The 21,811-nt window shown below is 45.4% G+C and overlaps 1 protein-coding gene across 1 annotated transcript in view; it reads left to right on the top strand.

The window, feature by feature from the left end:
• SLC12A8 (solute carrier family 12 member 8) overlaps window positions 1-21,811 on the top strand; it is a 129,475-nt gene that overhangs the window by 19,353 nt on the left and 88,311 nt on the right. The window contains exons 3-5 of the mRNA XM_023215151.2: window positions 3,203-3,349; window positions 6,287-6,478; window positions 12,181-12,412. Of these exons, the coding sequence (XP_023070919.2) occupies window positions 3,203-3,349; window positions 6,287-6,478; window positions 12,181-12,412 (571 nt within the window). The remainder of the gene's footprint in view (window positions 1-3,202; window positions 3,350-6,286; window positions 6,479-12,180; window positions 12,413-21,811) is intronic.

Raw genomic sequence — 21,811 nt, 5'->3', positions numbered from 1 at the left:
GACTCAAGAGAATCCAGTACTTTGTGTGTATGTCAAGGGGAGCTGACGTTCTGTCCTCCTATTGCATGTCTGCCCGTACTGCAGACCGTGGCCCTGCCCCTCAGCCTGTCAGAACAGGAGCTGAAGAGAACGGGAGAGCACGCAGGACAGAGCCAGAGCTCTCATGACGCAAGGGAGCCGCTTTGAGTTCTCCAGCCAGTCCTCTCCCAAGAGGCGAGCTCTGGGCACTAGCTAAAGTCTGAATGGCGTCATGAATGTGGCGAGGCTGGACAAGAGACCTGTGAGAAGAGTGGAGAAGACACACAAGCTGCTACTTCTTTTTTTGAGACAGGGTCTCACTCTGTCACCCAGCCTGGAGTGTAGTGGTGCAATCTTGGCTCACGGCAACCTCAGCCTCCTGGGTTCAAGTGATTCTCGTGCCTCAGCCTCCAGAGTAGCTGGGACTATAGGCACGTACCACCACGCCTGGCTAATTTTTGTAATTTTTAGCAGAGACGGGGTTTCACCATGTTAACCAGGCTGGTCTCGAACTCCTGACCTCAAGTGATCTCTGCCTCCCAAAGTGCTAGGATTACAGGCATGAGCCACTGCGCCCAGCCCCAAGTTGCTACTTCTGTGTGGATGCCTGGGAGGCAGCGTGGCATCTGGGAAATATCCCTCCGGGGATCTATTTGGCATTTTATTCTGGGACTTTCCATCTCATCCTCTTTCCCTTTCTGTCTGTTTTGGTTTCTTCTTTTTCCTTCTTTCTCTCTCTCTTGCTGGGCTTCCGTAGTGTCTCTCTCTTTCTCCAAGAACATCAGGGTTACTCCCTTGCGGTCAAACCTACGCTCTTCCCACCCAATCTCTGATGAGCAGACTGTGGGAAGACTTAGTTATAGATTTTTGCCACACGGTGAGAAAAGGTAGGAACACACCCCTAAATATCCTGAAACAAGCTGCCAGGGCTCAGTCACCAAACCCATTTTAAATCAGTTATATTTTCATTCTCTGGGTAAAGGGTTTTCCGAAGTTTCTACCTGCTCTAAGTTTCTACCCTTGAGGCTGATTCACTAGTCCAGTAAGATCAAGGAAATGAAAGGCATTTCATATACCAGCAGGTAAACAAACACATATGCAAACCAGCCTTCAGAGTGGGAAAATGAAGGCGCGCATGAAAGAGGAATAAGGTTTCTATCATCACAAAGGCATTCATGGGTAGGGCAGATGTATTTGCTGTTATGCAAAGTCCAGAGTGTTAGAATTTGAAACCTGAAAGATTTAAATTTAGGGGCAAAAAGGGCAAGTAATGTTTAGCTGAGTGTGGTACAGGGAAAATCACAGATCTTGCGAGTGCTAGGGGAAGCCCTGGGTGTGAGAAGCCCTAGCTGTGAGATTGGGCCGTCAGGTTTCTTCTCTCAGCCTCCGTCTCCTCAGCCCTCAGCGGGGCCCCCTCCCTGCCTGCCTCACGGGGCTGCTGTGAGGAGCAGAGCAGAGGGCTCCTGTGGAAGCTGACGGTACTCTCTATAATATTAGTCTTTCTGTTGCTGAGAGTCACTGTTATTACTGAGGAACGGTAGGCCTGTAACAAGACACGATAGGAAGTGGAACACAAGCAGAGACAGGAAGTTGGGACCTATCCTGAATTTCGAGATTAGGATCCTGGGAAACAATCCTGCATTCCCCAGACAGGTCCTTTGGTACCATTTGCTCAAGGGCAAGCCTAGATTGGCAGAGTCTTTGTTCCGAACCCCGAGGACTGTTCTGACATTTATTGACTTTCAGGAGATTGCTCATCTGTGGTTTGCGAAGGACAGGCAACCAGTCTTGTACATGCATAAATGAAGCTTACAGAGTTGGAGACTGATGGGGACACAAGGGGTCCCCGGATCCATCAGTCCTATGTGGCGAATTGAGATCCCTGAGTATTTCTGGGGGCCTCTTCTTGATCTGTGGATGTGTGTGTGATACAGGAGGTGGAAGAGGAGCTGGGATCCTCCCTTTTGGTTTTGAGCATGTGCCATTGGCCTCAGCCTTTGGTCCTAGATCCTGGGCGCACCCATTGTTCTCAACCAGTCAGCAGCCATGCCCTGTGGACTCTGGATCTTAGATTTTCCCCTAAACTCTTGATTTTTCTGCCTTTTTATTGTGTTTATGGATAACATTTGCTCACCAGGTCCAGAATCATTGCACATGGTGACTCCTAGCTTTGGATGCCTCCCTCTCCCCACCCACCCAACCCAGCTGAGAACAGTAATCACTCCTGTAGTCGTTTGCGGTCACTGGAAGACTCTGTTCATGCCTGAGTTTAGATTAATTGCCAGACCTACATAAGAGCATTCACAGTGTGAGTTGCTACTGGTTTTCTTTAAGATCATTTTAGTATATCCACAAAGTTATGGTTTTTTTAGTAAAGGGTTTCCATTTGAGTGTTTATAAGTGCCTTTGTTATTTGTGAATTGGAAAAACGAGCAAGGAATCTGTTGATGCGTTATTCGCCTCTGATTCCAAACAATTGTCCAATAATGCCGTAGAATCCTGGGTTATCAGCAGAGATCACTGGTATCAGTGCTCAGTTAGGAAAACAGAAATAACTCCAGTCATTTTAAACAGGGAATCTCATCCGCAGGGCTGATTGCAGAGGTGTTAAAAGGGCTGAAGGAGCAAAGAGCGCCCAGTAAGGTTGGCCATAGGTTAGTAACTGCCGGAAGCTGCTGTCCCTGCTGGGACTGGAGGATGAAGAGGGCTCATGGGTCTCAGGAGGTGAAACCCAGAATCTCACACTCACTTAGAAGCATCATCTAGTGCTTCTGCCTGCATTCCATGGGCTGGAACTCAGTCACACAGCCACATCTAGCTGCAAAGAGGCTGGGAGTCTACCTGACTCCCTGGCTACTTGAGTGATGACTAGAGGGAAAGGACTAGGTTTGTGAACAATGAGTCTCTGCTACATGTGGGTATGGGAATCACTGTTGTTATGAGAGAACAGTGACCCTTTTGTAGAGGTATGCTTCAGGATATGTGTGTGTGTGTGTGTGTGTGTGTGTGTGTGCGCGCGCGCGCACATGCCTGTGTGTATACACACACACTTGCCCTGGCACAATAAGACAGGATTGTTTTTAAGCTGAGTTCTCCTACCTCCCTCCTCCTGTTCCACTCTCACTCCCTCCCCATGCCATCCCTGGCCCTCCCCTCAGCTGATTTCTGTGTGTTCTGCTTGCAGGAGGCCCTGGCCCAGCCCCAGCCCTGGTGGAAGAGCCAGCTGTTCGTGTGGGAGCCTGTGCTGTTTGGGACCTGGGATGGTGTGTTCACATCCTGCATGATCAACATCTTTGGGGTTGTGCTCTTCCTGAGGACAGGCTGGCTGGTGGTGAGTACTGAGCCAGTGGCCTGGAGCCTCTCACGGGCCTGAGACAGGAAAGCTCTGCCCCTCTGGCATTCTATAGTGCAGGCCACAGATTCCTGAAGCACAGATACTCCTGAAACATGAAACAGAAGCAAGCACAGTGAATAGCTGGCATTGCTTGTTAAATGAGCATCCTGCGAACATAGGATTCTGGAGTTGCGATGGAAACCTCACGCCGCAGATTTAACTGTGGAATAGGAGCACAGAAGTCAGGGCTCATCATGGGCGGGACTCCTTATGGGTCGGAGAGATCATTGATGGCAATTTTACCTCCAGCTTGTGGCCCTCTGTAGTTTTCCTGGTATTCTTCACTTCATCTTGGGCCCGCCCACATGGTTGCCTTCCCCCACTGTACCACAACCCTGTGGGTAAGACTGTGCATGAGGATGCTTGGTCATAGGTGTGGGCCGCCTACCTCTAGGGATGGATCGCCTAGGACGCACTCTGCTGTGTGAGATCCTGGGGGTCAGTTCATCTCCCTCTGTAGAAGGAACAAAAGGCCTCTTCTTTAAGTCTTATGCAAAAGCATCCTAGGACCTTCCAAACAGATGTGTGCCTGGAGCAGGTGTTCTCAGTCCCACACACAGTGCCATCTCATGCAGTGGGACTTCAGTAGACCACACAGGTGCGCAGAACAAAAGGCAAGCCAGTCACCATCTAAACATGGCTGAGCGCCTGCTGTGGGCCAAGCACTCCTTAGTGCCAATGGGATTACAAAAGACAAGACATGGCCTGGGGCCTCATCCCCTTCTCTTCTCCCCGCCCTGCCTCATGAGCTAACAGCCATGATGGGTAGATATCACATTAGGAGAGTTCTCAAAACAGCATTAAGTCCCTTGGGGTGGAACAGGCTGTGAGTGCTGCAGTCACTGAGGTGTCCAGGAAGGCTTCCTGGAGGAGATGCGGTTGAGCCAGGCTTTGAAGGGTGAGCTGGACTAGATGGGTGAAAGAGAGGAGGCCATTCAAGGTGTAGAATCTACTAGTCAGGATTCTCCAGAGAAACAGGCCAATGCCAACAGGAGATGTAAGTATATCAGGTATATATTAGCAGGTAAGGATTGATGCTGCAGTCTTGAGTCTGAAGGCTGGAAATGCAGGAAGAATTTCTGTGTTGCAGCCTGGAGGCAGAATTCATTCTTCTTTAGGAAACCAGTCTTCACTTGTAAGGCCTTCAACTGATTAGATGAGGCCCACCCATACTATGGAGGGTAATCTCCTTTACTTAATTAAGGTCAACTGATAGTAAATATTAATCACATCTGAAAATCACCTTTACAGCAACATTTAGACTAGTGTTTGACTAAACAGTTAGTTGCCATAGTCTAGCCAAGTTGACATATAAAATTAACCATTACATGGGCAAATTTTAGGAGATTTAAACTCCTTTATAGTGGGATGTACAGGATTCTTAGCCCCCATAAGAAGTCTGGGCAAGGTCAGATCTTCCTGAGCTCTCATTCTATGCCACACTCAGATTCTCAGCTCAGGGTTCAGCCTTAACCACAGCCAGGGTGGGTCTCAGACCAGCAGTGGAGCCCCTGAGCATTATATTATGAACACTGGAACAGAGTACAACTGACTTCCAGGGCAATTTTCCAGCTCATGTTAGGTCACTCAGCTCTTGAACTGGCTCTGCCCACTCCTAGTTCTCTCTCCAGCACCTGCAACACGTGGAGTCTTGACTATCAGGAGTCTTCCTTGCTTTCTATTGCAAAACATGTGACATTGCAGCTCCTTCTTAGATGTGCTGTGTCCATTTCCTCTCAGGAACTCTTGCTTTTCACACTGCTACATGTCTATCTACATGTGTTCATCTCCAGGTGTGCATGTGTTTGTTTATTCGCTCAACAAGCATTTAATGAACACCTATTTTGTGGAGGTTATGCTAAGCACTGAGGATATGAAGGGGAAGAAAACATGATCCTGCTCTGTATTAGTCCATGTTGCATTGCTATAAAGGAATACCTGAGGCTAATTTATAAAGAAAAGAAGTTTATTTAGCTCACAGTTCTGCAGACTGTACAAGAAGCATGGCACCAGCATCCACATCTGGTGAAGCCTCAGAAAGCTTTCACTCATGGGGGAAGGTGATGAGGGAGCAGGCGTGCCACATAGCCAGACAGAAGGCAAGAGAGGTGCCAGCCTCCTTTAAACAACCAGCTCTCCTGCGAATGAACAGAGTGGGAACTCCCCCATTACTGTGGGAGGACAGCAAGCCATTCACAAGGGGTCCACCCCCATGACCCAAACACATCCCACCAGGCCCCACCTCCAACAATGGGGATCACATTTCGACATGAGATTTGGAGGGGATCCAAATCCAGACATCTAAACCATGCCATCCTCACCTGGAGCTCACAGCCTAGACGTCAAAACCGGCTTGGAAACAGACTCAGTTTGGCAAGTCCTGTGAAAAGCACTAAGCCCCGGCACTGGAGGAGCCCAGAGAAAGGGTTACAGGGCCAGCTTCCTGGTGAGAAATCCTAAACACAGAAATCCTAAAGGATATGCTGCAGTTAACCTGACAAAGAGAGAATGAGCAGGAGAGGCCTTCCAGGCAGGGAGTCAGCATAGTGGGGAGAGAACTTGCCGCTGCATGTTAGGCACAAAGTGAGATTAGGAGGCACCTCGTGAGGGCATCGGCAGCTCTGACTGTACCCTACAAGTGCGAGAGTCATTCAAGAATTTGCAGCCAGGATGCTTCCCTTCAGTTAGAACTGCTTCCTGGCCTTGGCTCTTGTGGTGCTTGCTTTGTCCTTTTTAGTCGTCCTGACTCTGTGCCCCCACCCCCGGCCCCCATTCCAATGCTGTGGGAGGAGGGGGAGTGGTCAGTCCTCCCAGCAGGGAGCTGGCAGGGCCTCCTCGCCTAACCCAGTCTCACTCCTTGCTATTCTGCTGCAGGGAAACACGGGAGTGCTCCTGGGCATGTTCCTGGTGTCCTTCGTCGTCCTGGTGGCCCTCGTCACAGTGCTGTCTGGCATTGGTGTCGGGGAGCGCAGCAGCATCGGCAGCGGTGGCGTCTACTCCATGATCTCCTCGGTCCTGGGTGGGCAGACAGGAGGCACCATCGGGCTACTCTATGTGTTTGGCCAGGTGAGACCTGCGCCCGGGACGCTCCCCCCTCCTGGCCCTCTGCCACTTTCTTGTCCATTTCCTCACTTGACCTGGTGAGAGGCGAGGGTGGGGACGATTGCCCCATGTGACAGACGAGCAGGCTGGGGCTCTGAGGGGATCTCAGCAGAGAGCCAAGTCACCATCCGGGGCCTGACCCCTTCGTCCAGCACTCCTTTCCCTCTGCCACTGCCGCCTCTTGGATGCCTGCTGTGACCAGCAGGGCAGGGCCTGGCCAGCACATTCTTGCTGTTCAATCTGGGGACCAGCATGCATGACAGCGGCTGAAGCCCAGGTGGCAGCCAGGTGGCCTGGGCCCTGGGGTGCTTTTTTACTGAAAGCAGGTATTTTGCCTGTGCCAAAAGGCTTTCCTAGAAGCAGACACTAATCAAATGAGCTGGAGCTCCCCGACAGCATTTGATAGCTTGGGTGGCCTTCACAGGGAGGCCGGCAGCCCCTTGTGTGGACGCCTGGTCTGAGAGGGAGAACGTTAACGAGGAGCCTGCTTCATCAGAATGGACGAAGGCACTCCGAAAACAAGCGAGTAGGGGGAAATCCTAAGGCTTTTTTAGCTAAAACACAGGCATGGTGACTTCATGCTGAGGGAACAAAGTACAGACATTAAGAAGCAGTTCTTTGTCAGCATTTCTTGGATTGAAAAAGGCTTTTATGAGAGTGCAAATGGTGGTGGGCGGTTGAAAAAACAGTTTAAAGAGAGGAATTTGTCTAAGTAAGAGTGTGCAAGAATCTCCCCAGAGAAAGCATCGGTTTTGTTTCTTTTATTTTTAGGCAGCAGGAGCAGGGTGCTTCAGCATAAATATATCTGATTCTCGAACAGCACAGAGCCACGTGTGTGCATGTGTGGGTGGTGGGGGTGCGTGTGTGTCTAGGACAGTGCAGGGAAGGCAAATGGATGGCCTCTGCACTCTTAAAAAGCACTTGCCTTGACTGCAGAAAGGTCTTTAAGTAAGTAGTTGGAGAGGGGAGTAATAAATGGTCATTTTACTTTATTACCCTGGGGATTTGGGGTGTGTGTGTGTGTATGTGTGTGTGTATATATATATATATTTTTTTTTTTTTTTTTTTTTACTTCTCTGCTATTTTATAGCCAACCAGGCTGCAAGGTAGGCAAAGTCCTGCTTTCCCCCTCTCGGTGCAGACACCAAGTGAGCCTCTAGAAGCAGATGCCATGGGTGGGTACCGGCATGAACACCCCCGGACAAAGAGAGGGAGCTGGGCTCCTGAGAGTCCTCCTTATGTGGGCTGATTTGGAAAAAAGATGTTCACGAATAAGATGTTTTCTAAGCACTGGCAGCCACAGCCTGAGACGCCGTTGCACCAGCATCCCAGCTGTTTTGCCACCTTTCCACGTGGGCCTTGGTCCCAAACATTAGAGTCCCCCTGGTCACTGTCTCTGGAGTGCCTGTGCTTTTAGCTGACGCAGGCCGGGAGTCCCTGATCAGGGTGTGGTTACTGTGTAATCCTTTTTATAAATTGCTGAATTTGGTTTGTTAACATTTTGTGGAGGATTTTTGTGTATATATTCATGAGGGGTACTGGTCTGTAGTTTCCTTCTGATTCTTTGTCTGGTTTTGGTGTCAGGCTAATTCTGGCCTCATAGAGTGAGTTGGAAGGTGTTGCCTCCTTCTCTGTTTTTTGGAGGAGTTTGTGAAGGGTTGGTGTTAATTCTTTAAACATATGGTAGAATTTTGCCATGAAGCCATCTGGTCCTGGGTTTTTTTTGGATAGAAAGTTTTTTGGTTACTAATGGAATCTCTTTACTTATATAGGCATATTCTGATTTTCTACTTCTTCTTGATTCAGTTTTGATAGTTTGTATCTTTCTAGGATTTTGTCTATTTCTTTTCTTTCTTTTTTTTTTAATCTGGGAGTTTTTTTGTTTTGTTTTGTTTTGTTTTGTTTGAGACAGAGTTTTGCTCTTGCCTCCCAGGCTGGAGTGCAATGGTGTGATCTCAGCTTACCACAATCTCTGCCTCCCGGGTTCAAGCAATTCTCCTGCCTCAGCCTCCCGAGTAGCTGGGATTACAGGCATGCGCTACCATGCCTGGCTAATTTTGTATTTTCAGTAGAGACGGGGTTTCTCCATGTTGGTCAGGCTGGTCTCGAACTCCCGATCTGAGGTAATCTGCCCACCTCAACCTCCCAAAGTGCTAGGATTACAGGCGTAAGCCACCACACCTGGCCACGAGTTTGTTCACTTCATGTAGGTTATCTAATGCATTGGCATATTAATTGTCTATGGATTTTCTTATAATCCTTTTTATTTTTGTAAGGTTGGTGGTAATGTCTCCCCTTTCATTCCTAATTTAAATAATCATCTCCTTCTTTTTTCTTGATCAGTCTAGATAAAGGTGTGTCTACAAAGAACTAATTATTGGTTTGCTGATTTTCTCTATTGTTTTTCTGGTCCCTCATTCATTTCTACCCCCAGACTCATTTTGAGAAGATGGTTTAATTTTGGGCTGTTATTGCTTTCCTTAAATTAAGTCTCTTTGGTTTCAAGCATCCTTATTTACAACTTATATTGCAAATTTCCAGTGATGGTACCATCATCTATTTAGCATCAACAAAGTATCTTATGATATTCACATCTAGCTACTGTTTCCTCTTCTTCAGCAGTGATTAATAACAAAGTCATAATGATAATGACAGTAGCTATTATTATTATTATTATTATTATTTTATGCCCAGGCTGGAGTGCAGTGGCGTGATCTCGGCTTTCTGCAACCTCTGTCTCCTGGGTTCAAGCGATTTTCCTGCCTCAGCCTCCTAAGTAGCTGGGACTACAGGTGCGCACCACTGCGCCCGGCTTATTTTTAGTTTTAGTAGAGATGGAGTTTCACCACGTTGCCCGGGCTAGTCTCAAACTTCTGGCCTTATGTGATCTGCTCACCTTGGTCTCCCAAAGTGCTGGGATTGCAGGTGATAGCTATTGTTTCTACAACTCTATCAGTCAGATATTGTTCTAGGACTTTACATAAATCATCTCATTTAGTTCTCACAGTAACCTTCTGAAGGTTACTATCATTATCTGTATTTCATGAAGAGGTTAAATCACTTTCCCAAGTCAGCTAGGATTTGGCCTTAGATATTTTGGCTTCGCAGTTCATGCTCCTAACCACCATGCCCTTACAAGCCTCCTGAGGAGCTTCCCCTGCCCCCTACCCTGCCCCATTCCCTGTTGCTGGCATCTTTGGGCTAAAAAGCAATTTTAGATACAAACCAGAAAGATGAGATCCACTGGAGTTACTGGGAACAAAAGGCAGCATTTACAGCTTGGCTCACTTTGCATGAGCAAATTGTTCTACTGCTAGGGAAAAAAAAAAAATCAGTTTGGAAGCTTCAGATGCAAATGGTCCCATGGCATCATCCTCTGCATGTCAGAGACATCAGGTACCTGGGAAAATGGTGCCCATATAAATGGTATTCATTGCTACATTTTTGTCATTTCTTTTCTTTTCTTTTCTTTCTTTTGCTCAGATAATTTTGACCATGAAGAGTCCTGTTGACCTGGCCAAATACTGATGAAATAACCTCACTATCACACATCACACTCTTGGTGTTTAGTACTGAGGAAGTCTGAGTTCTGAGATGAATGCAGGAAAACATTAGTCTCTCTCTCTCTCTCTCTCTCTCAGAAATGATTGTATTTCCTTCACATTTCTTGGAATTTCCACCTCACCCTAATATGGACAGAAATGTTTGTCATTATGGGATGCTGGAATAACTGTTAAGCTAAGTGTGTAAATTTGGGGGATGCTGACAAATATGACATGTGCCTAGTTGCAAAGTGAGCTGATCTCACTGAAGAATGGGGCCTTGTTCACAAGCTCCTCTCAAATCCAGAAGTTATATTACTCTCTTGCCTTTACATGAAAGTGCTGGAACTCATGGAGCCTGCTTCCCAGAGCACCTTTCATATGATCAGCATATCACAAAATATTTATCGAATGCTTGCAACGTACTTAGCAAATGCAAGTACTTGAAGAGGTACAATCACCATAAACAATTTTTTAAGATATTTGCATTCTTGGTGGTAGGGTGGGCAGACAAACTTATGTGCATGACATGATAATAAAATATGGAACCAGATAATTAATTGTATGGCCCTAGCAGTTAGTTTACTATTTATTCAGAAAAGGAGGTTGAGGAAGTCATGGAAAAGGAGGGACTTGAATGAATGAGGCCCTAATAGAATTTGTTGCCAGAGAATGGCAAGGGCAGGGCTACAGTGATAAGAGTGACCAGCTGGCCCTGGGGACAGTGGAGGACAAGCCCGAGGAGAGAAGGAGGCTGAGGCTGAGGAATTAGGAAAAGTGAGGCTGATGTTATTTTCAACAATTTAATTTGAAATGATCTTTCAAGTATTTCCCAAAAGACAAACTCATGACACTCAGGCAAATATAAGAAAAACATGTGCCAAGGATTTCATTTCTTTTTTTTTTTGAGACGGAGTCTCACTCTGCCTCCCGGGCTGGAGTGCAGTGGCAGTGGCCGGATCTCAGCTCACTGCAAGCTCCGCCTCCCGGGTTTACGCCATTCTCCTGCCTCAGCCTCCCGAGTAGCTGGGACTACAGGCGCCTGCCACCTCGCCCGGCTAGTTTTTTGTAGTTTTTAGTAGAGACGGGGTTTCACAGTGTTAGCCAGGATGGTCTCGATCTCCTGACCTCGTGATCCGCCCGTCTCGGCCTCCCAAAGTGCTGGGATTACAGGCTTGAGCCACCGTGCCCGGCCTCATTTTTGTTTTTTTAAAAAGATTATATAACAAATATTCATAGGAAGCCTCACCTGGACCAGGGATTTTATTTAATTTATGAATTAATAGAGGAGCCAGTAAAATGTTAAAGAGCAGTTGCGAAGGATGCTGGGTGGATAGAGGTCAAATTTGTAAATTCATAGTTAGGCAGTTGAATAAATAAATGTTAGGATAAGATTGATGGGTTAGATAGAAAACCAGCTAATGTCTTACAGGACAACACATCCTAATCTTTTGGGTTATATGTTCCACTGGACAGAAGTTATTTACATCTGTACTGGTAAAAAATCCATAAGGTAACATGTAACTTTATTATATCTGGGGCATATTTAATCAACAGCAAATAGTGAGTACAATGAAGTATATTCACCTAGATAGTCCTTGAGTAGCCTTTGTCACATGACATTGAAAAAGATGTGCCACTCACTTTTTTTTCTATTGCTAAGTTTTAGATAATTTTAAAAATAATACTGACCTACAGAGAAATGAAGAAAAATCTGGTTTACTGCAGTGCCCTTTTAAGGCTCTGTAGATGGGACCTCCTGTGTGTTCTTGTTCTATATTTAGTACTTGAATAACTCGGACCGAGAAATCTGGAGGCCTCTTTGGCCCAGTGTCCCATCTTCTTCCTCCCATAGTCTTTTCATCTTTGTTACCACTGACAGCCCGCTCTCAGCTTGGGTTCCTCCTTCATTCTTTAGTTGAGATGTAGACAAGCAGAAATGGGGCCTGAGGCAAGTTCACAGGTGGGAAGGGCTGCTTTAACCCTGTGCTGGTCCCAGGCGCTGAGCCTTGGTGCCAGTGAGTACGTCCAATGGGGGTGCAGGGATCTCAGCGCCGGGCGGTTCTGCCTGTGGGCCCATGCCTTTCTGTCCTGCTGACTCTTCTACCTGGAATCGCATGTCAGTGTGTTGCAGGTGCCATGTACATCACCGGCTTTGCTGAATCCATCTCAGATTTGCTGGGCCTCAGGAATATCTGGGCTGTGCGAGGAATTTCAGTTGCGGTGCTTCTGGCCTTGCTGGGCATTAACCTCGCGGGTGTCAAATGGATAATCCGCCTCCAGCTGCTGTTGCTGTTCCTGCTGGCCGTGTCCACACTGGACTTTGTGGTGGGTTCTTTCACCCACCTGGACCCAGGTAAGCCTTTCGGAGTCCAGTATGTGACCTTATAGATCTTCACTGCTTTATAGATGTTTGTAGGGTGAGTTTGCCAACCCCGCCTCCCCCTAACCCCCATAGGCTTTACCTACAATTGGTGTGGGCTGTTCCTGGATCAGGTGAGCGGGTGTGTCTTAGAGCAGCTTCATGAGGTTGGAAGCTCCTCTTCACACAGACATCGCCCAGCACATTTTCTATGTGTTCTTTTATATTCTTGCTATTAAAAAACCAGGCCAGGCATGGTGGCTCATGCCTGTAATCCCAGCACTTTGGGAGGCCAAGGCAGGTGGATTACCTGAAGTCAGGAGTTTGAGACCAGCCTGACCAACATGGTGAAACCCTGTCTCTACTAAATACAAAAAAAAATATATTATTTAGCGAGATCTGTTTGATGCTAAAGCTGTTCCCTGAGGTGAGAAGAGGGGCCTGTTTTTGCACGATGACACGGTGTCTTTCTGTAACAGCAGCTCTGCTTTTCCCTTTGGAGGCCACCCCGATGTGCATCTACACAGTCCTGTTTATACAGTCCAGTGTTTTAGAAAAATGTTGGTTGTGGGAGGGTCAGCATTTGGTTGGCATCCACTCATCTGGCCTTATTACTTCTGAGCATGTTAAAATCTTCTGTTGCAAAATTGTCACTCCCCGCTACCCTCTGGCACCCTAGTCCCTCCCCAGGAACCTTCAGACGGCCCAATGATCCAGCACCTAAAGGGTTAACCCTGGGGCCCACTCTTTGCTCAGGGCCAATGTGATGTTCATACTGATCACCTGGAGCCCAGGCCTTGCAGCTTGCTAAATATTTGACGCATCTCCAGGAAGGAAATGGTGATTTTTTTTTCCTGGCCATGTACCACCCTGCAGAGATGGCCCACATATGGAGGGAGATTGCTGGCCTTTGGCCCATCAAACTGTCAGTGAAGGAATGACAGAGTCCACTCAGGGTCCCTGATTCCTGATACTTCCCCGTCCAGCGACACAGTTGCTGGAAGAGCTTAATTAGTTAAATTGCAAGGCGATACTACTGGCTTCTTTGAAACCTCACACTAGCCTGATGTATTTTCCTTCTTCTTGATTAGAAGTTTTCTTGGCTGCTCTTCTAAGTTACTCCAAATATTTTTCCTTCCTTCTGGTCAATACATTAGTAGAGTGTAGTGTGAAATGAAATTTATTTTCAGTCATTCCCATAGCAACTGGCCCCTGAAGAATCTGTTTTTGGTATCACTGATGTTTCATATGGGATATTTTCTTTGTGGTTAAAAATCTAAACTGAAACCAAACTATAAACCTTCAGAATGAATTTAACAGAGTGATTTCAACTCTTAAAAATGAGGACATATACGTAGACTTTTGAAAAAAAGACTGGAAGGAACTATGCCTAATAGTGACTCTCTTTCTGTTGAGATTCTATGTGGCTAAATTATTTTATTTCTACTTTTCCTTCCATTGACCAGCGTTACTATTTTTTTTTTAATTAATAGATTTACTTTTAGAGCAGTTTTAGGTTTATGGAAAATTAAGCAAATAGTACAAAAGTTCCCACATACCCCTTTTCTCCCTCCCCCACCACAGTTTCCCCTATTACTAATATCTTGTATTAATGTGGTACATTTACGGGAAGTGATGAACCAATATTGATATGTTATTGCTAATAGTTTAGGGTTCATTCATCGTTACACAGTCTATGGATTTTGACAATGTGCAATGTTATGTATGCAACATTACAGCATCATACAGATGAGTTTCACTGCCTTAAAAATTTCCTGTGCCTTGCCTCTTAATGCTTCCCAACTTCTGGCAACCACTGATCTTTTTACTGTTTCCATAGTTTTGCCTTTTCCAGAATGTTGTATAGTTGGAACCATACAGTATGTAGCATTTTCAGTTTGGCTTGTTTCACTAGTAACATGCACTTAAGATTCCTCCATGTCTTTTTCTGGCTTGATAACTCATTTCCTTTTATTGCTGAATAAAAAGAAACTGGATGTAGCACAGTTTATCCATTCACCCACTGAAGGACATCTTGGTTACCTCCAGTTTTTGGCAATTATGAATAAAACTGATATAAACATCCATGTTCAGGTTTTTGTGAGGATACATTTTTAATTCATTTGGATAAATACCTAGATGCATCATTGTTGGAGCATATGGTAAGACTATGTTTGTAAGAAACTGCCAAACTGTCTTCTAAAGTGGCTGTACCATTTTGCATTCCCACTAACAATGAATGAGAGTTCCTGTTGCTCCACATCCTCATCAGCATTTGGTATTGTCAGTTTTTTTTGTTTTTGTTTTTCAGTAATTCTAGTAGATGCCCAGTAATATCGCATCATTGCTTTAATTTGCAATTCCCTAATGACATATGATATTGAGCATTTTTTTATGATTGTTTGCCATCTGTATATCACCTTTGGTGAAGTGTTTGTCAAGATCTTTTGCCCTTTTAAAATACTGGTGTTTTTTTTTCCTATCATTGAGTTGTTTTGTTTTGTTTTGAGACAGGGTCTTGCACTGTCACCCAGGCTGGAGTGCAGTGGCAAGATCTTGGCTCACTGCAACCTCTGCCTCCCGGGTTTAAGAAATTCTTGTGCCTCAGCCTCCCAGGTTGCTGGGATTACAGGTGCACATCATCACACCCAACTAATTTTTTGCATTTTTATCAGAGATGGGGTTTTACCATGTTGGCCGGGCTGGTCTTGAACTCCTGGCCTCAAGAAATCCACCTGCTTCGGCCTCCCAAAGTGCTGGGATTACAGGCATGAGCCACCATACCCAGCCACCACTGAGTTTTAAGAGTTCTTTGTATATTTTGGATTCAAGCCCTTTATCAGATGTGTGTTTTGCAATTTTTTTCTCCCCAGTGTGGGGTTCTTTCATTCTCTTAACAGTGTCTTTTGCAGAGCAGAAGTTTTAAACTGTAATGGAGTCTATCTTACCAATGTTTTTCCATGGATCATGTCTTGGGTCCCTGTGTGCTATACCTAAAATCTCTTTGCTAAACTCCTAGATTTTCTCATTCTAGAAGTTTTGTTTGACATTTAGGTCTATGATCCAGATTGAGTTAATACTTTGTGAAGGGTGTAAGATGAGTGTCCTGATTATATTGGATTTTTTTTTTTTTTTTTTTGGCACGTGAATATCCAGTTGTTCCAGCTTCAGCTGTTGAAAAGACTCTCCTGTCTCCATTGAGTTGCTTTTGTGCCTTTGTCAAATATCGGTTGACTGTATTTGTGTGTTTCTGGGCTCTCTTTTCTCTTCCATTGCTCTGTTTGTCTATTCTGTCTCTAATACCATACTGTCTTGATTACTACAGCTTTATAGTAAGTCTTAAAGTTGGTTGGCATCTATCCTCCAACTTTGTCCCTTTTTGCCAGTGGTTTTTTTTTGTTTTTTGTTTGTTTGTTTTTGAGATGGAGTTTCACCCTTGTTGCCTAGGCTGGAGTACAGTGGTGAATCTTGGCTCACTACAACCTCCGTCTCCTGGGTTCAAGCAATTCTTCTGCCTCAGCCTCCCAAGTAGCTGGGATTACAGGCATGCACCATCACATCTGACTAATTTTTGTATTTTTAGTAGAGACAGTGTTTCACCATGTTGGCAAGGCTGGTCTCGAACTCCTGACTTCAGGTGATCCACCTGCCTCGGTCTCACAAAGTGCTGGGATTATAGGTGTGAGCCACCACGCCTGACCAGTGTTACTTTTAAAAAGTTTTTTTAAAGTACACTTAAGCCTAACTTTATTTCTTCCCATTTCTTTAAATATAAAAAATGAAACAATTCCAAACAATCCTGAAATGTATAATGTAAAAATGTAAAAAGTAAAGTAAAGAATGAAAGTCTCCTCCTTCACTCAGTTTCTCCACTTCTTTCCGGAGGGAGATTGGTCCATGTATTAGTTACCTATTATTGTCAAATTACCCCAAAATTTAGTGGCATAAGATAACAATAAACATTTGTTATCTCTGGCCTTTTCTGTGGGCCAGTAATTTGGGTGTGACTTGGATGGCGGCCCTGGATCAGAGTCTCTGGTGAGGTTCAGTCAGATGTCCTCAGGGGTTGTGGTCATCTGAAGGCTTAATTGGGGCTGGAGCATCTCACTGGCAAGTTGGTATTGCTTCTTGTTAGGAGGCCTAGTGGTCCATGTGGTCCTTTCCTGGGAGCTGTTTTAGTGTCCTTAAGACAAGGGGTAACTGATTTCTCCCAGAGTAAACAATCAGAGAGAGAGAGAGAAACAGGTAGAGAGAAAGAGAGAGGGAGGGGAAGAGAGAGAGAGAGAGAGAAAAAAGAAAGAGAGAATGATTTTTTTTTTTTGTTTTTTAAAGAAGGGATTTTGTGGTTATCACCTGGGCTGGAATGCAATGGCGGGATCTCAGTTCAGTTCACTGCAACCGCCACCTCCCAGGTTCAAGTGATTCTCCTGCCTCAGCCTCTTAAGTAGCTGGGATTATAGGCAGTTGGCATCATGCCTGGGTAATTTATATATTTTTAGGAGAGACAGGGTATCACCATGTTGGCCAGGCTGGTCTTGAACTCCTGACCTCAGGTGATCCCCCTGCCTCTGTCTCCCAAAGTGCTGGGATTACAGGCTTGAGCCACCATGCCCGGCCTAATTTTCACCTTTTCAATGGAAAAGTGTCAAAGAATTTGAAGGCACACTTAAAAACCACAATAGTTAATTTTAAAATCAGGAAAATGTTATAAATACACTTAAGTCAAACTATATTTTTCTCTTTGTTTTTATTTTAAAGACAAAATCAACGTCTTTGTTTCCTAAAAATGAAAAAAATTCTGAAATTTTTCAAGTGAAAAGTGAAAGTTTCTTCCCTTCACTCCATTTTCCCACTCCTACTCCCCAGAGGGAGATCAGCACATAGCTTCACAGTCTATTTTCTATACATGCACAAGCTCACATGCACACGTGCTTGTACATAAACACACACAGCACAGCTCTTTGTAAAAGTATAATTAAATTCCACATTGTTTTGCTACTCCCCACTCTTGAACATATCATGGATATCCTTCAATGTCAGTACATTTAGGATTTCCTCATTCTTTTAAAACACCCACATACCGTTCCATATTAGAGGTTTAAAATGCTTTATATTTAAAGATTAACTTACTAATGAGTATTTAGATTTTTCCAGTTTGTTGCTGTCACAAATATTGCTGATGTGTACGTCCTATACAAAAGTTTGAGCTAATTTCTACAGGATCTTTGCTTGTAAATAGAATTCACAGGACAAAGGTCAAACACTTTTAAAATTGTGTTAGGTTCTACGAGATTGCCTTCCAATAAACTTGTTGCATTCTGAATGACCACTAACAGTAGCTAAGAGTTACTGATTCCCCATACCTTGGAAAAGATTGAAGAGGCTCAATTTTTCAAGTTTCTGTCATGTGATGGGCAAAAAAAATGTAACTTTTTCTTTTAATTTGCCTTTCTTGAAACATTAATGAGGATTTTTTTTTTGCATTTTATTCCCACTTGTATTTTTTTTTCTTCGAATCGTCTATAATCTTTCCCTGTTTTTGCTTTCTATTTTCCCTATTTTCTTTTCCAGATTTCTTTTCCTACAATCTTGTTTTGCTCTCCCTGTCAGGTGCTGCCAGCTTTCTCCAAATGTCTGGTAGTCCTTGGCTGTCCATGCATTGTTGGTAATGAGGCACCACAGAGCTGACCAGGAGTTCCATCCACAACCCGAGTGGGTGGCAGTTGTGACAGGTGGGCATCACAGTAGGGTGATCCGTGGCAAACTGCGTTGTTTCATTGGAAGTCTCGCAAATGTTCGTTTCTGCAGGTCTTTCTCTGGTATAGTCGTATTCTCCAGAGAAGAATTCTCTCATCTCCCGCCAGGGACATGCTCAGCTGCCTCAGTTTGGGGAGCAAAGTGGAGGTGGGTGAAGGGGCTGGCAGCCTCACAGTCAGGTGCAGACTGTCATCCGTCAGATGCTTTCCCCTGGCACACCCTTCCCTCCAGTGTGTCCTTCCATCTCAAGTTGTCTTCCCCTGTCACCCTCACTCTATGTCTTGTCTCTCATTTCATCTCCAAACTTCTCATAACAGTGGGTCCTCCTCATTGCCCTCATTTCCTCATCTCCTGACTTCTTGATCTGCAGCCTGGCAACCTGGGCCCCTCTTCCTTTCTTCACCTCCTGTCTTGTCCTTCCAAAAACAAGCATCATTGCATAAGGCTCTCTGAAGACACAGAGCTTCTTCACTGTAAAAAGCTAAATAGCATGAAAACTTAATTTAAACAAGACCCTCTCGAGAATTTGTTTGGCTTAAAGCTACTAAAATGCCATTCTGTTGGCTCATATTTTCATTTATGTAAGATGAGTGTCATGCCAAAATGATTTTATTGCCATAGAAGTCAGGCAAATAGAGAGAAAATACATTTTAGAAAATAAAGTGACATGTGGCACATTTGAATTCTATGTTCTGCCTTTAAAAATGAAATCATGCCTCTCCAAGCTTAAGTTTTTGGTTATCTAGGAAGACGGTAGCCTGGTCTCTACAGGGTTCCACTCCAGAGCCCACACTGTACAGTCTGCCCTGCCATGGCACTCTGCCATCTGTGGGAAGTGGGTCAGTTGGGCCAGGCCAGGCACAGGTCCATCTCACGCTGAATGTAGCAGACGGGAGCTGCTTCTGCTGGCTGAGGGAGGGGGCTTGTGCTTGGCTGTGAGGACAAGGTCACTGCTTTGGAGCTGTAAAAGGGATGGGGCAAGCATGCCTGCCTCTGCTGTCTGCTGAGATTCCTTTATCTCAGGTGCCCATCATCTCCTGATCTTCAACCCCAGGACCTTGACTCATTTCTTATTCTTGAAACTTTTTGCACTGTTGACCACCTATGCTAATTTGAAATGGTCTCTTCCTATTTATTCCACAGCACAACACTGGCTTAGCTCTCTTCTTGGTTTTCCTGTTCCCTGATGTGGGCAGGGAGGCCACGGGGCTCAGTCCTCTGCTATCACGGCATTGTTTTTGTGCCTTTTTCTTCGGAAATAAACTTCCACCATCGCTGCACCGGTGCCTCTCCCCTGCTTCTCCAGCTTTCTTCAGTGTAGCTCTCACATCGCCAGCTCCTGTCAGATTTCTACCTGGCTATCTGGGCACCATCTTGAATTCAAGTTTAAAATTAAAAATTAAAAAAACTCAATTTCTCACTCCTCTCTTTACTTAGTCTCTTCTTCCCCAACTGCCCTTTCACCAGTTAATCAACAAGCCAAGAATCAGCTCATCATCTGAGTGCCTATCACCATTCCCCAAACCTGGAAAACCTGGAAAAGACTTCATTTCTCTGTCTAGTTTAAGCTCTTCTATCCTTTACAACCCCACAGTTCTCACCTTAGATTAGCAGATGTCATTTCCTCTGTGGGCCATTTAGACAATGTCCAAATCCGAATTTATCCCTTGAGGATCTTCCCTTTGGTTGTCCCCAGCCATTTCCTAAGGGTGACTGACACCTATGCACTGAAGCCAGGTCAGTTTTCCTACAACAGTACTTTGTCTCGGTCACTCTCCAGCTTAAACAGCATCAGTGGCTTTCTGTTGCTATAGGACAAAACCCTAACCCATTCTGTTTGCATTCAAAGAGCCACATGGGTTATCCCTAAATTAATTACCCATTTGGTTGGATCTCCAGTTCAGGCCCTTTCTGAACAATTCCCCCCAAAACATGTTTATTCGCTGATTTATGAAGCATATGAATACAGCTCTGCTTCTGATTCTGGAATTCTCTTCACCATGCTCTGTTGGACCTAAGTTCTTGCTCTTGGATGAAGTAGTTCGGGAAATTGTACACGAAGAAGGCGTGGTCTAAAATCCAGGATCCCCTGTGTGGTCTTGAGCCACGTTAGATGTTCTGAGCCTTGGTTTTCTCATTGGTTAAAAACAAGGATGAAAATCATATTGACATCTCCAGGCTGCCTTCCTGACTGTCTGCGCATGGCTGCCAGGCCCAAGGCCCGTGGAGATCCTTTGGGTGAGGGGCTGTAACAGTCTGCTCGGGCTGCCAAGGACTTTAATGAGGACATTTGGGACTCTGGTTCCTTGTTAAAATTTTTAAGGCTGGGCGCAGTGTCTAACGTCTATAATCCAGCACTTTGGGAGGCTGAGGTGGGTGGATGACCTGAGGTCAGGAGTTGGAGACCAGCCTGGCCAACACGGTGAAACCCTGTCTCTATGAAAAATATAAAAATTAGCGAGGTGCAGTGCACGCTTGTAGTTCCAGCTACTTGGGAGGCTGAGGCAGGAGAATCTCTTGAACCTGGGAGGTGGAGGTTGCAGTGAGCCAAGATTGTGCCATTGCACTCCAGCCTGGGCAACAGAGGGAGACTCTGTCTCCAAAAAAACAAAAAAGTTTAAAAAATGTACTGATGAACACTTCCAAGTATATAGGAAAGAATGTAACAGATATTCATTTATCCACCACCGAATTTAATGGATATTATTTTGCCAGTTTTGCTTCAGAGCTCTATTTAACATAAAAATAAATAAAGTATTACAGATGTAGTTTAAGCTGTACCTTCACTGACCCCTCCTGTCCCCCAAGGGACCACCGTCTGGAGGCTCATCTTCCCCATGTGTTTTTATTTTTCTACCATATGTAGATGGCCCTAAGTGCTGTCTGCTATTGTTTAGTGTTTGAAATTTTCATATACATTGTATCATACTGCATGGATCCTTTCATTTGATACATAATTTGAAAGGTGAATGAATGATTTTGCAATTTGCTTTCTTTCACCCAAAGTATTTTTGCAATTTATCCATGTTAGTGCATGTCATAGCGCTTCATTCATTTTAACTGTTCTTCATGTAAGGGAGACCCAGAAAAGTTACTGAGTGGTGAAGGTAGAGGGGTTTGCACAGGGCACCGGAGCTCCTGGCGCTCCCCGTGCAGTCGGAGAGGCAGGGAAGACTTTTTAGAGGAGATTCCCTGGGAGCTGTTAAGGGGGACGGACGTAGAGGCGTTGTCAGCCACCCAGCGGGGCTTGGGCTTTATTTTGGGGGCAGCGGGAAACCTGACTCAAGTTCATATTTTAGAAAGATTGCTCTGGTCCCAGTATAGAAACTGGCCTTGGATAGGGATGAAGAAAGGAGGCAGGACTCACTTGAGAGGCTGCTACGGCAACCCAAAAGAGCCAGGCAGGGCCTCTGGGGTGGAAAAGAGAGGAGATGGGGGTGGGGTATGGGGTGAGGCCAGGAAAAGGGATAAGGCTGACACGTGGCTGGCTGGCTGGCTGGTGGCTTCATGTTCTGGGACTCGGGAGGAACATGGCAGCTGGAACAGGTGTGGGGGAAATGGCGAGGCTAGTGTGAGAGGTCAGCTGAAGATGGTGGCCCAGAGCTCGGAGGTGTGGTCACGGCTGGGGTGAAGCAC

This window comes from Piliocolobus tephrosceles, chromosome 2 (genome assembly GCF_002776525.5).
Source record: "Piliocolobus tephrosceles isolate RC106 chromosome 2, ASM277652v3, whole genome shotgun sequence".
Classification (NCBI taxonomy): Eukaryota; Metazoa; Chordata; class Mammalia; order Primates; family Cercopithecidae; genus Piliocolobus; species Piliocolobus tephrosceles.
The sequence above is the reverse complement of the archived record's forward strand: the minus strand, read 5'-3'. Positions and strand labels throughout refer to the sequence as shown.